The sequence below is a fragment of the Lissotriton helveticus genome, chromosome 3_1 (genome assembly GCF_964261635.1).
Source record: "Lissotriton helveticus chromosome 3_1, aLisHel1.1, whole genome shotgun sequence".
NCBI classification, from domain to species: domain Eukaryota; kingdom Metazoa; phylum Chordata; class Amphibia; order Caudata; family Salamandridae; genus Lissotriton; species Lissotriton helveticus.
The window spans coordinates 62,658,663-62,673,707 of record NC_136061.1 but is presented as its reverse complement, the minus strand read 5'-3'; the positions used below and the strand labels follow the sequence as shown (position 1 = coordinate 62,673,707).

The 15,045-nt window shown below is 45.3% G+C and overlaps 2 protein-coding genes across 3 annotated transcripts in view; one reads left to right on the top strand and one right to left on the bottom strand.

Moving 5' to 3' along the window:
- Positions 1-11,765, bottom strand: part of ZNF142 (zinc finger protein 142) — a 68,216-nt gene extending 56,451 nt beyond the window's left edge. The window contains exons 1-4 of the mRNA XM_078679233.1: positions 11,545-11,765; positions 10,861-11,198; positions 6,397-7,146; positions 4,396-4,656 (exon numbers count right to left, since the gene is read on the bottom strand). Of these exons, the coding sequence (XP_078535359.1) occupies positions 4,396-4,656; positions 6,397-7,146; positions 10,861-11,089 (1,240 nt within the window). The 5' untranslated portion in view covers positions 11,090-11,198; positions 11,545-11,765. The remainder of the gene's footprint in view (positions 1-4,395; positions 4,657-6,396; positions 7,147-10,860; positions 11,199-11,544) is intronic.
- Positions 11,766-11,823: 58 nt separating this feature from the next.
- BCS1L (BCS1 ubiquinol-cytochrome c reductase complex chaperone) overlaps positions 11,824-15,045 on the top strand; it is a 76,756-nt gene continuing 73,534 nt past the window's right edge. Inside the window, exon 1 of one of the 2 annotated variants that reach the window (XM_078679231.1) lies at positions 11,824-11,962. The gene's annotated coding sequence lies outside the window, so the exon portion shown is untranslated. Of the gene's footprint in view, positions 11,963-12,061; positions 12,196-15,045 lie in introns of those variants that run through there. The other variant, XM_078679232.1, reaches the window with a different exon arrangement.

The window sequence follows — 15,045 nt, the reverse complement described above, 5'->3', positions numbered from 1 at the left end:
GGGAGTGCTCCCTGAATTGCCCGAACCTCTTATCATTGGGACTGATAATAAATGGTTCTCCACTCTCATGTCTGAAGTTCTAGATAAGCAGGGTCATAACGGGGTCCGGGAGGGTCTGTTGCTAGAAGAACCCTGGGCCACTGATTCCAACTTTAGGGCGGCCCAACTGAACGACGCGTCACTGACAACCGCTTGGCAGAATGCGCAGAATAACAAAGGTGTACAACAGCTCACATATCCCTGTTTTGTAGAGAAAAAAGGACTCCTGTATAGATTAGGACAGGACAAGGCCACTCCCCAGTTGATAGTGCCAACTATGTTCAGGGAACAAGTGATGTTTTATGCTCACGCCCACCTTCTCGCTGGTCATTCTGGTGCAGAAAAGACCACCAATTCCATCACAGAACACTTCTATTGGCCAGGGGTATACGCTCAAGTAAAGAAGTACTGTCAGGAATGCCAAATATGCCAGAAAAGGAACCCTTACATTCCTCCTAAAGTCCCTCTGGTCCCTCTTCCAATCATAGGGACCCCGTTTGAAAGAATAGGTGTAGACATCGTGGGTCCTTTGCCTAAGTCACACAGGGGGTACCAATACGTCATGGTAGTTGTTGACTACGCGACACGTTATCCCGAGGCATTCCCCTTGAGGGCGGCTACGACCAGCGCCATTTCACAGAAACTGGTTGAGTTGTTCACCCGAATGGGATTTCCCAAAGACATAGTTACAGATCAGGGGACTCCATTCGTCTCTCGTCTTATGAAGCAAGTATGTGGCCTGTTGAACATAAAACATCTTCGCACGTCTGTGTATCACCCACAAACCGATGGGCTGGTAGAGCGCTATAACGGGTTGATAAAGACCACCCTAAAAAAACAGTTGTCGGGCGACGGGAAACAGTGGGATCAACTACTTCCGTTGGCCCTTTATGTGCTAAGAAGTCAGTACCAAAGCAGTCTCGGGACTTCCCCCTTTGAGCTACTGTTCGGACGGAAGCCCCGTACCCTGTTAGAGATAACCAAAGACAGCTGGGAGAGGACAGGGTCCCAGGACGCTGAAGAGCTCTTGGACTACTCCCAGCAGCTAAAGTCTAGGTTGCACAAATTGAGGACATTGTCATATGACACACTAGAAAAAGCACAAGGGAAGCAAAAGACCTTTTACGACAAAGGCAAGAAATGGAGAGAACTGAACCTAGGCGACTGGGCTCTTGTTCTTCTGCCCACGTCTACCCATAAACTTCGCAAGGAGTGGCAAGGCCCTTTTCAGGTAGTAAAGAAAATAGGAAGGACCACCTATACCCTGAGACTGTCTCCTTCACGAACGCAAATCTACCACATCAACATACTAAAAAAGTGGTTGGGTCCCCCGCCCAAATCACCTGCCTCTGTATCCCTAGCCACGACCTCTGCTCATACCATCGACCAGGCGGTCGTGAGTCCCGAGCTTCTTGACCCACAAAAGAAGGACTTGAGAGAACTGTTATTAAAACACCAATCCATATTCTCAGATCAACCAGGGCGTACTCCGCTAGTGGAACACCATATCCCGACCCTCCCCGGGGTGACTATTAAACAGAAACCCTATAGAATCCCCGAAGCCAGACGGGCTGTAATAAAGGAGGAGGTACAGAAAATGTTAGAGGCAGGGATCATTGTTCCTTCCACAAGCAACTGGTCTTCTCCAGTGGTCCTGGTGCCGAAACCTGATGGCAGTAAGAGATTCTGTATCGACTTTCGAGCAGTAAACAAGGTATCAAAGCAAGATGGATCCCACTACCCAGAGTAGATGAAATGGTAGAGCGCCTTGGTGAGGCTCGATACATAACAACTATCGACCTCACCAAAGGATATTGGCAGGTGCCCCTGTCCCCACAAGATCAGGAAAAGACGGCCTTCATAACACCGGACGGCCTGTTTCATTTCACTGTCCTACCCTTTGGCCTCCATGGGGCCCCTGCTACCTTCCAACGTCTCATGGACACAGTGCTAGCCCCTTACCGACAGTTTTCCGCGGCCTACCTGGACGATATTGTCATTCACAGTCCAGATTGGCAAACCCATTTACGACACCTAGGGTTGATTCTAGAGGCCTTGGAAAAGGCGGGTCTGCACATAAACTCTAGAAAATCACGCTTCGCCTTTACACAGGTCAAATATCTGGGTTACGTTCTTGGTAACGGTCAACTGTATCCCCAACAAGAGAAGGTCAAAGCCATTCAGGGTCAACACTTCCCTACGAACCGTAGAGATCTCAGGGCCTTTTTGGGTTTGGTGGGATATTACAGACGCTTTATCCCTCACTTTGCCTCTGTGTCAGCTCCGTTGACAGACCTCCTAAAGAAAACGGCCACATCGTCTCAGTTTAAACACCCCTCTCCTCAAGCCCAGGATGCTTTCCAGGCCCTAAAAGACGTCCTGTCCACTTCCCCTGTACTCATTACTCCTGATTTTGATAAACCATTCTTTTTGCAAACAGACGCATCAGGGGTTGGGTTGGGGGCTGTCCTCTCACAGCATGACTCGGTGGGGAGAGAAAGACCTGTCCTGTACTTGAGCAGGAAGCTATTTCCTAGGGAGGCGGCCTATCCCACGATAGAAAAAGAGTGTTTGGCTGTGAAATGGAGCATTGAGAAGCTCCGCTATTACTTGGATGGCCGACACTTTACCCTATTCACGGATCATGCTCCTTTACAGTGGCTACAAAGGAATAAAGGGCGTAACGATCGAATACTTCGTTGGTTCTTGTCCCTACAACCTTATGATTTCGATGTCTGCCACAGGAAGGGTTCTGAACAAACCAATGCTGACTATTTGTCTCGTTATCCACTTTCCCCCGAACGGGAAAAGTCTGGGGGGGGGGGGGTGTGTCAGGGGGTCCCCTGCTCGGCGCCGGCTGAGTTAACTGCCTCTTCGTCTTCCCCACAGACCGGCAGCTACGGGCCCTTTAAGGATAGCCTGGCCTTGCATATACCCGGACCACCTGACTTTGTTGGCCTATCAGAGCCGACCTCGCAACTTAAGGAGGCGGACCCGGAAGACGCCAGTGCTCGGATGCCTCGAGGAATCACGTCTTGGGACACAGACGTGCAGCGCCAGGAACATCAGGCCAACCAGGACGAGGACGGACCTTGTATGCCCGGAGCCGAGGACGACGCGGAGGAGCCCCTTCTGAGTGCAGCCGGTGGCGAGAACCTGACGGAGGGTGTAGCGGAAGCAAGGAAGCCAGGAGGCCAACGGTTCCGTGTTCCGCCCAGCCACGCGAAGGAGGACGCGTGGCTTCTCCAGGTGCGTGGTCGTTTGCGTACCCTGTTTCAGTTTAAGAGGGGAGGGACCGGGTAGGCCGCGAGGCACTGTCAGGGCACCGTGTTCTTTCCTGCACACAATTCACGGGTCGCTATACTCAGTAGACTTTGCTTTGTTGGTGGTGGTTGCCTGTTCCCTCACTCCCTGCCCTGACTGTATAAGTAGAAACTGGACAGTCTACTAAAGCCCGTTGTTCTTTTCTTCTTTTTCATACGCTGGAGTCCGGCTCTTCGCAACCAGGGGATAAGACACAGAAGCCCCAGGATCCTGGACTCTGCCTATTGTTATATCATTCAGTCCTGTGTTTCACGCCAAATAAATAGTTGAACTGTCGCCCCACTATTGGCTCCTTCCTTCTTGCACCCTCAAAGGTGACAGTTTAGTGTTCAACACAGAATGCACATTGGAAAAGATTGCACTTTATTCTCTTGTTCAGAACAAACCTGCTCGGATGGAGTGATTGGATGACACACATTGGATGGGTTTCAGTAAGTCAGTCTACTGTTTTGCTTTCTGTGCATCAGTTTCGTACTATGGTCCAGTTTTTGGATTTTGATGCACATCTGCAGTCTCCGCCCTTTTGATTTCTTCTCAAAGTACAATAAACAAAAGCAGATGGTTTGACTCGGACGGCAAGGGATAGGTTTAGGTCCCCTCATACAACAGCAAACGCTTGCACGGCACCTCCTTCAGGTTCTTGGCAGCCAAACTATGGAACTCTCACCCGTTAGATCTCAGATTAGAGCAATCTGAATTGGCCTTCCGTAAACACCTCAAAACCTGGCTATTCAAGAACCAACTCAATCAACAGTATGCTTGTCCTGCTGTAGAGTATCTCTTACTCTGGCTCAGTTGGTTTCTAGCGCGGGGACACTCCGAACTGGAGGAACCAGGCACTCTTTTAGCTGCATATAATAATAATAATAACAACATTCCACAAAATGAACAGCATGCAGTTACTACACGATCACGAAAAAAGACTGTGTAAGCTTATCTGGTGCCCCCAATTCAGGTATTCCATTTCCCCCAAATCCCTTAAGAGGGTCTACAACACCCAGCTTTTCCATCAACATACACAGATGTCCATACCTTTGAAATGTCGAACCCGGGCTCCCTGGGCCCTCATATGTGGTGCTCTTTTTCCCTGTGCCACGTTACATAGACTCCGCCTATACTCTCCTGTTTCCTCCTCTTCTGATGAAGATGAACTGTCCTCTTTGCTCTCAGAATTTTCTTCTCTTGCTGACCCTCTTCTGTCTTGGAGGGACCCATCACTGGCACTGCTAACCACGTGGTCTCCCTGGTCACCGGTCTCTCGACTATTCTGTTCCTCTTGCGAGACATCCCCATCTGCTTGCAACCATTGGAAAATAACAATTTAACAGTTATGAAGCATAAAAACATCAGGTCTACGGTAAAACACTGCATTGAGGAAAACATTTATGATAATTCTGGTAAGATCACAAAATAATACAAATGTTAATGTCAGAGAAACAGTTCATCTGCGAGGAATCTGGCTTTTGTAATTTTTCCACTTTGAGTTAAGGGGAAAGTGATGTAGATTCTAAAATTCAATAGTCAGACTCTCAGCTGATGAATTTCTTGGAAACAAATGACCGACTGTTAAGCAGGGTGACAACCCCTTTCAAATCTTTCTCTGAATGGGCCCCCACTTAGCCTCACTGCACATCATATGTATACCCTGTAACACTATCCTATTTTCATCATCCTCCTTTTTCCATTTCCTCCTTTTGTACATGCATTATTTTCATTCCCTAGCATCCCAACATCATTTTTCTCTTCGAGCTACCATGATGCCTGCAGCTCTAATGCTATTCTGTTATGTCTGTATCTTTCCGAGCAGCCTTCTCTCCTGTCTGTACTCTTCGCTTCTGTCTGTAGCCCTTCCTCTGCTCCTCTCTTGAGTGTGTCAATCCCGGTGCGAATGCCTGGCATCAGCAGCAATTCATCTACCCTTATCTTCTGCTGCATCCATATCGGTGCCCTTTTCTAGAGTTTGCTGTCCTAATACTCTGTCCTTATCTCATGCTTGCATCGTTCCCAGCATCCTTTCGTCTGCCCTTGCTTTGGGTGTGCATTCTTTCATGGTGCCTGTCGTCCTTCCATAATCTGCATGCATGTTTTTCAGGTCCCTTTTCTTTTCTGAACTCGTTTCAGAATATGTTCCCTCTCTGAATCAGTTTCTGTACCTCATCCATGTGGCTATATCACTGCCAGTGTTAGCACTATATTCCACATCCCTTCTAAATGCTGCCCTTTTGGAAATTACACATTCTACATAATATTTATCCAGTACCTGAAACCCCTATTTTGCACCTTCCCAGCTTGTTTTACCTTCTCTATGCTGCCATAGTGCCTGTACCATCTACAGTATTCTCCGAGTTTGCTTCTAATACGGTCTTGCTGTGTCTGCATCTAGTATGCCATCCTTTTGCCTTCATCTCTGTACCAGCATTCTTCCCTTCTACCTGTATAGCATTCCTCATGTCTGAAAGCCACTCAAAATTACTCCTTGAACTTATACGCCTGGCATTGTTTTTAGTGTGTTCTCTCACTACTTGCTTCCCTTTCAGCGGTTTCTTCGCCCCTACATCCCTTCTATAATTATGTCCATGACTGCATCCAATCCAACTTTCTCTCCGTGTCACGATCCCTTCCAAAATTCTGCACTACTTCAAATATCCTTTATTTGCACCTACATCCCTTCCTGTATTCTACCCAATTTTAACTTTATTGATCACCACCTTAACATTATGATGGCATCCCTTCCACATCAACCTCTTGTACCCTTCTTTTGTTGGGTCACTTAATTTTATTGCCCTATATTACCATCACTTCCTGTAACAGGGATTAATTAGCCTGAAGTTCCAAATCACTTTATAACGACAAATAAAGTCTACATTATTTCTCCCATATTTACAAATGCATCTAAATTTGATATTTTAGTCTGGCACTTCACAGTCCACTTTAGTTGCAGATTATTTAAAATCCTAAATTACTGCAAGTCATTCATGTTACCTGGCATCTTTTGCAGGAGCACAGTGTCACCAATAATAACAGAGAAAGTACCTGAATGCAGAAGGAGGTGATGGGTCAGTGTCTTCTTCGACACAGTAGTAAAGTCACACTTGTTGCACCTGGAGAGCGCTTTCAGACCAATGTTCCTTGTAGGAGTTGACTGAGAATCCTCAGCCTGATCCACATGGTTTTTCCGGTGCTGCCAGAAAACCTTTACATTTGAGCTCACGAAGCTACAATGTAGACAGTGGAAGGGGAAGTGAGTACGGTGGTGCTGCGACATATCATCTGCGTTAGTAAACAAGAGTTGGCAGGCGTTATGAGCACAGGGAATAGGGGTCACTTTATGCACCCGTTGTAGGTGGATGTGAAACAACTTGCGTTCATCTGTGGCAAACCGACAATCCCCATTCGTGCAGGTGAACACCTCCTGATGATGGGAGTGACACTTAAAATGGCCCTTCAGTTCATCAAGCTGTGTAAATTGCTCTTTACAAATTGGGCAAAAAACGTTTTCTGTATCCAAAGGCATGATATTATGCTCCTGTCCGCTGTCTTCTGTGGAGCTCTGTGCCTTGCACAGGCGGAGGCTACGCCGGGTGTGATGCGCCTTACTTTCCTGGCCATATGATGGCATTTCCGGTATGTGCCCAGTCAGACTCAGGTGGGAAGCTACATGGAAATCCAAATTTTCAGACTGAGAAAACATAGTGCACTGATGTGGGGACAGGAGGCTGGAATACGGAAAGTTCGCACCACATTTCTGGCACAAATAATGGCTACCTTCTTCAACCAAGACACCTAGAGTTTAGTGGATACAAAGCAAAAATGAATAAAATTATTTAAGCTTGCCCCCGTTTTAGACTCTGCGCTCCACACATTCACCTGTAAGCTTTCTGCTATCAATATTTCATGCACTGCCTTTAAAATCCTTACCTGGAAGCCAAATCCAACTTGATCAAAACCCTTGCAGATGCTGGTAACGAGTAAAGAACTATTCATTAGAGCCGAACTCTGCAATCTCACACTCACCAACTAATAAACCACACTTGAAAGCTTCCGAACATGAATGCCTGCAGTGATTCTTAAGACTTGACCAACCAAAAGGGTGCTTATTCTCAAGCAGTCTAAGCACTAGCCTCAGTTTGCAGATTGCCTTACCGATTTGAAGCTAGAAAACTTACCTTACAAATGGCAAGGCCTGGGGCTTCCAGAAAGACCCATGCCTCTCCTTCCAGGAGCATGTAAAAGAAAAATGCTATAACACAAATTGGTATCCTACATGAGCTTTTCAATCATGATGAAGTCTTTATTACAATCCCCATGCACATTCCAAAGTCTGCAACTCTGCCAGTATACCACATATCCTCCCTAATTTCAAATATCTATTTAAAAAACATTTTAAAATGTATTTCTTAGAATGTTTGAACAAGTCACACTACCATTTATACGAGTTGCTCGGTCTAGGTGACCCAGTTCCTTCCCTCCCACTTTAAAAACATTACTTGGGGTCATAGCCAAGCATACTGCTGGTCAACCTGCTCTCTCACTACAGGAAAACTGAACATTTGTCCAGTCTACACAGCTCTTGCCACAATATACCATCAGCGTTTTAGCAAACTTCCCCAGATGGTTAGACGTAGGCAGATGTTTTTTAGATCTAAAGTGAACCGGGTGCATAACGTTACACAAACTGCAGTGACGAGAAGGTGATGGATGGAATGCATGAATTAATCTAGACTACAAATGACAAATCTTATAGACCGCATTACAGTCCATCATTTTTGCCCACCATGCTACTCTAGTCAAAAACTTGTCTTATGCAAATCAGTACCAACCCTGCTTCTCATGGAAACAGTCCGTCTCAAACTGCCAGGAAAGCCCTCCTTCAGAAGGGAACATAAGCAACCCCAAATCGGTTTCGACCTACTAAGGTCTCACCAGTGATGCATACATTGAGCACTGTGGTAGAGTGAACACAGGACCCCCGTCTGGGCAATCAGAGTGCACTTAGGAAATAAACTGGAAGAACCACATGGAGATGGATGGACTTCAGGGTGAAACCGGCTCTGGGTTGCTTGTGTTCCGGTTATAGGAGGACCGGGCTTGGCAGCTTGAGCTGGACTGTTCCTACTAGCGCAGGACCAAGACTGATTTGCAAATGGTTAGGTCCAAACCGAGGTGGCATGGTGGGCAAAAGACTGATGGGTTGCAATGGTACACCAAACGATTGCCAGTGGGTAGACTTACTACAAGCATTCCACATCACCTTTTGTGGGATAAAGTCACACAAAACACAAGCTACTAATCTGTGCAACAAAGTAGGAAGAAACAATGGAGGACAAAAGCTCGACCAACCACGATAAGTATAGCAAGCAAAGAAAAGCCTGCACCTTTCCCAAGCACATGCAGACTTAGAACACTGATAAAGAACAAAAAGATTAGTGAAAATGTGACAGAATATTTCTATTTTTGGAACCATGGGTATGTTATGGTGCATATTGCACCGTCCTGCTGGATATGGGAAACACAATGTAAAAGCAAGGAAACAGCTAGAACTGGTAGTGCTCTCACATATATCACTAATTACTCCTTTCTCCATCATGGGTCTAACCCTTCCCGCACATAACAACTGACTTACTGACGTTTCTCTGATAAACCAGGCAGACCTACTCCCCACCATGTTCCATTAACATCACTTCAACTAATGAGGCTAAATAAATCTGTATTCCCATGAATGGAAAGCCAGCCACATGCAGTTAATTAAAGAAGAAAAAAAACACACACATACGAGAATTAATAACTGCTATTGTCAAACTCTTGGATTTTACACGGCAGAACAGCAGGGAACAAGCATTGGCAAAGGCAGTGAGCGTGCCAAACAAACGTTAAACCTATTGTACTAAGACGCAAACAAAAGCATCTGAAAAACAGGCCAGGCGCTATAGAACTAAGCATTGGCACTGCCAATAGGTCTGGCTTTAATGCGCTAATATATGTAAACAAAGGCATTTCAAATGCTATTTACATGTGTAAGCACACTAAAGTCAGACTTGTTGGCTTTTGCCTGCTAGAAATAGGGATAGTGAGATTGATATTCAGTGTACCAAGCTAAATGATGATTTGCAGTTTCATTTTTTGGGGTAGTGCATGTGCAAAACCTTTCACTGCCGTGGTCCTTGATATACCTGTGCTCAGAGTGTGTGTGTGTGTGTCTGAAGGAAGCTTGCAATGCTGCTGCATGTAATGTACTTGTGCTGCTTCGGCAAAAAAATAAATATATAATATATAAAATATATGTGTAATTATATATACACACACATAGTAATTACATCTACATATATATTAATTAGATATGTGTGTATATATATAAAAATATTGGTGTTCTGTGTTTACTGCATGTATGAGATAAACAATTGTATGTGTGATGATTTACAGCACGGATTGATGTAATATAGGTCTCTTGCAAGAATCCCTTAGGAAGAGGAAAGATGCACCATATAGCCAGTAGCATAAGGTCAACAGAAATACTTGTCTGAGAGCCAAATCTCACTCTACATATTTGCTGAAGTATTGGTAACAGGAGTTGCATGGTCGCTGCGCTGTCAAGCAAGACGTAAAAAAGCGACTTTTTTTTGGATACACTTTTTCAGAGACCACTGTCAGGGATTGCTCCCATATGCCACTTGTTAACTGATTTCAGATATCACTTATGCATTGCAATGGAGGCAGAAGAACACACCCAAGCAGCCAATAGGAAAATATTGATACAAATACTTCTACAGGCTGATCTAAGATGTAATTGACAATATTTCAAGCCAGCAACAGAAGTATCGACCAAAAGAAGTCAGGGCAGAAACCAGCTTAATCAAAACTCCTTAAAGTGAGTATGGAATACAATATGTTCAAGACGAATTGCGCAAACACCATACACATCAAACCTTAAAAGGTGAACACGCCAATCATGTCAAACCTATAAAGGGTTCTCTCTATCTTTACTTCATACTCAGTGATGTTAATCTTCACTGCTATAGACACAGAAGAGTAGTTGGCCAAAATGGATACACACACAGTCGCATATTTTTCAACGAGTGGGCAAATATACACTAAATGTGTGATGCATGCTTTCTCTTGTAGCATTTCCACACAAAAAAAATATAATGCAAACACATTTAGAATCGGTGCTGTTTTTTGGAGCAATTTCTCTCCTGATGTTAGAGATGTACCTATTGACCAAAATACTGTTTTCATAGGACCTAAAAACAGAAGGATTTTATGTGCCGCCAATTGTCAAATATATTAATTGTTTGTCTAGCTAGCCGTCGATGTAGTTTATCTAGCTATTGTAGTTTTGCCATTTTATCTGTTGTAAAGAGCAGACCACTGAAATTACCATGTGGGTTTCTCGATCTAGCTACGATCGCACGTAGTTTAATGCCTCAGAAGAAAGATGCAACACTCTACCTGCAGGACTGCAAGGAGGGGTAATTACAGAGACTGCCTCATCTAATGTACCTTCATATGCTTCAGTGCAGGTTTCTTCCAGTGAGGTTCCTTGGTGGGCAGTCTCAATCCCCACCACCTGATAGTCATGGTCCATGCAGAGAGGTGATATGGTCCTATGCGTCCCTTCAATGACCTTATCAGCATCTTGTTTTGCTGACTCTGGCTCAGCACCCACATGGCAAGACCCAGTGGAGGATACAGAAGGTAGTAGAAGGAGCTCTGCACACAGGTTCGTCATCGTCTTACTGCGCCAATAAGCCAATACTTCCTTTACCTTCCTCTAGCAACAGGCCGTGTTAAATAATAACAGTACATCTTCAGCCTGCATTCCAATTCCACGTGGCGAACTGGAAACATAAATATCATTAGATTAGATCAACGATTAAACATGCGAGAGCACATTGACTAACGTCAACGGGGTTCAATAATAGTTCATCCAAATACGTTTACAATATTTAAAATGTAAGCATGTATGACAGCATAACCAACACACACAACAATCAAAAGAGGTGAACAAAATGTATAAAAGCGTGATAAAAATCCAGTAACACCTCACAAAACTCCTCCTCAAACTTAAAATCCGGGAGCCTAAGTGCCTCCGTCCAACGCCATTTCCTTTGCTCATGAGTATCAGGGGAAAAAAGACTGCTCTTGCACACATCCTCCGCTTAAATATTAAGACACAACACTGACCTTGCCCACGGGCTGTGCTGCGGGTGCCACCGACAGGTGAGCGCCCCCTGCAGTGCCAGAGACCGGACCTCCCTGGCTACAGTCCCCGAGTGAGCCCTGGCCAACACGGGCAGCATGAACCGGCAGAGCACACCGATTTGTATCCTGCACAGTCTGGGACGCACCGGCCCACCTGTAGCTGGACCGCAACTTCCGTAAAGGATGGGACATTCGTTCCGGAATGTGTATGTTTACTTCCGGGGAGAATAGATCTTTCCGGGGTAGGTCGTATTTCTAGCCAATCACTGAACACTAGTCTATTTTGACAGTTTAAGTCAGTACAACACCGTTTACAGGCTTCTTTATCCCTGCCTTCGTTTATAGCTAACAGTCGGCAAAGCAAGAAAAAGGGACCGAGCCAGCGCTCTGACACCTTCGGGTAATGTCCGCGCTTTATAAAAACGTACTGAATAAAAGATAAAATAAATAAATAGTAACCAGATTTTCAAAACGCTGAGGAACCGGGGCCGGGGGCTGTAGACAGGGAGGTAGGACTAACATGTGTCACTGGATATAGAAGAAGGACCACAGTGCCATAACCAGGCGGTAGTGAGTCAATGACGATGCCCGCAGTGATCTGAAAGACTTACTGACTGCCCTTGAAGTGCCAGGGTAAGGGGTTTACAGTGGTGAGACACTATGGTGATGATTTTACAGCCTCAGGATACTACAGAAGAGAGCGGATGCTATGGGCAGTGCAAGAATATGCAGTAGTCCGCTATGCTCTCTACCATTCCTATGTGACTCTTAGAGTATATCCAGTCTTACCCCTTCCCTATGTATATAGAGATAACTTTAATCACTAGTATATGCAGTAGTCCGCTTTGCTCTCTACCATTCCTATGTGACTCTTGGAGTATATCCACGTGTATCCCCTCCCTATGTAGATAGAGATATTACTAGTATATGCCTAGAGTATATCCATTTGTATCTCCTCCTTGAGTGACTTTATCTCTTGTACACTTGCAATTTTTTCTGTTTGTACCTTTTTTTGTAACACATGTAATCCTAAGTCCGTATGTTTTCAACTGGTTATTATGTAAAGCAAAAATTTGCAATTGTTTATGCATGTAACCCTTAGTCCTTATGTTTTCAACTGGATCTTATGTAAAGCGCTCTGACCTTCGGGTAAAGTTCACGCTATATAAAATTGCACAAATAAATAAAATAAGAAAAAGAGCTTTGATGGAGGTCAGAAAAACTTGTGACGTGGGGTCCGCCAGCCTCTGTGGTCTTCCTGATCAGATTTCGGGAAGAACTCCGTGCGAAGCGCTATGTGTGTGGGGGGTGGCGCTCGACGTTGAGGGGTTGCATAGGGACTCTGGATGAGGTGGAAGTAGTGATTCTTATGATGTGGTAGACGTGGTGTTCCTTGGGATGTGGGGCTACTGTTGAGTCTGGGGTAGGATTGGGGTAAAGATGAGTAATCCAGTTGTTTCTTCATTGTGTTGGTTGCCTCTCTGCTTTCCTCTCCCCCTCTTTTGCTCCTTGTGAGCAGTAGCATTTTAATTTGCAAGAGCATTGACATAATTTCCACAGTTCATTTGTTATACATTTCAGCAGTGTTCTTGTGTGATGGACCTAAATATGACTATTGGAAGGAAATTGTTTGTACTCATTTGTGCAGATTTTGTGCCTAAAAAATAACTCTAATAATATTTGTTGTCCAAGCTGATGTCGACCTGCTAACAACCCTGGTAATGGTGGTTGATATTAACTCTACCTTATGTTAGAGATGGATTCTCAATCCCAGACTTTGAGAGGTATTATTTTGCTCCCCTGGCCCACCATGCTATATTCTGGTCCCACCCTTCCCTCCATAGACCTCTTTTAGTGGCAACGAAAGACAAGGTTGAGTTGGGAAAAATCCAGACAATCCTGACTACATAACTACCTAAACAACCAGAATTATACTAACGGTCTGGTGTAATCTGTGGACACGGCATTAGATGGGCAGGTTAGCAGGCCGTGTACAACTCTACTCTCCTACAGTTTCTCTTCTCCATAACACTGTACTTCCTCCTTCAGTGCATCATTTTGAGTGGTACCGCTCGCAGGCGTAGACTTTGGGAACTCTGTGTCTCTGATTACCTGCCTGGGATTTCTCCACGCTCCACGCTACACGGGACATTTTGCCGACTGTGGGCAGTGCTCTGCTGACAATCTTCCACGTGCGGGACTGCGAGGACCAGCTTGCCTTGCGACACGTCATCTGCCGCAGCTGGGGCCGCTTCCCGCACCTTCCTTCCTGCTGCATATAACGCCTCGCGGCCCGCGCTCTGCGGGATCCGCTCACAGGCGTAGACTTTGGGAACTTTGTGTCTCTGATTGCCTGCGTGGGATTTCTCCACGCTCCACGCTGCGGGACTGCGAGGACCAGCTTGGCTTGCGATTCGTCATCTGCCGCAGCTGGGGCCTCTTCCCGCAACTTCCTAAATCTATATAGACACACCCACAACCGCGGGGCGCCGGGCAAAGCCCGGGTAAATGGCTGGCCGTCTGTGGCCGTCCGAGGACGATTGAGGCCGGGCTGGGCCTCCCCCCTAAGATTTTAGGTATTGTGTGGATTTCCCTCGCTGGCATAGAAGGGGGGTTGTTCTTACCCTCTCTGTTTTTAAACCTTTTTTGTGTATTTATCAATTATTCATTTTGCGTTGGTGCCAGTGTTACCTGGTAAATTATTATAATGGCACTACGTTCAGGGAGTGGAAGACAAGTAAATCTCACAACTAATGGTGGGATGGTCACTGGTACCCTTGATCAGTTTATAAAACGGGCAACAGTTGTATTAGAAAAAGAAATAGCCCTTACAGAGAAACGTTTATCTATAGACCTCTTAACAGGGAAGCGCTCATCTTTGGGTGTTATTGGGTCAGCGGTCACCCCAGAACACTGCAGACCAATAGACCCTTTAGAGGTTCTGAGCCCAAGCTCCGGTTTATTGCCGGTGGGGCCTGATAAATTGGCGGCCTGTTCCATTTTAAGCTCAATCTCAACTAGCATCGTTTCCAGTGCCTCGAGCTGTACAACTTCCAAATCTTGCTCGACGCATAGATCCCCTCCAAAAGATCAAGATCAGGTGCTAGTATCAAGTAAAACTTCTACAGTCACACCAAAACCTAGCAAAAGGAAAAGAGGGGGTGGACATCGGAAGGGCGGTTCTTAAAAAATTCCAAGAATACAAAATTTGATCTCATTACCTGCTGTCCAGTCTCCTAGCTCGATTGTGGCATCTTATGATCCTATTCAAATAACGTATCCATGTAATGCAAACGAGGGGTTTATACTTAAAATGGAAAACTTATCAAATCATTGATGCTACCATTATTGGAAAGAACCAAAATAATTAATTCTAAACTTGACCAACTAGAAAAGCTAGTAACTGCGAACACATGTACACTGGACACGTTAGTAAAAGGTATCGAGGGCAAAAATGTCACAGCCCCTGCTTCATTAGCCCCG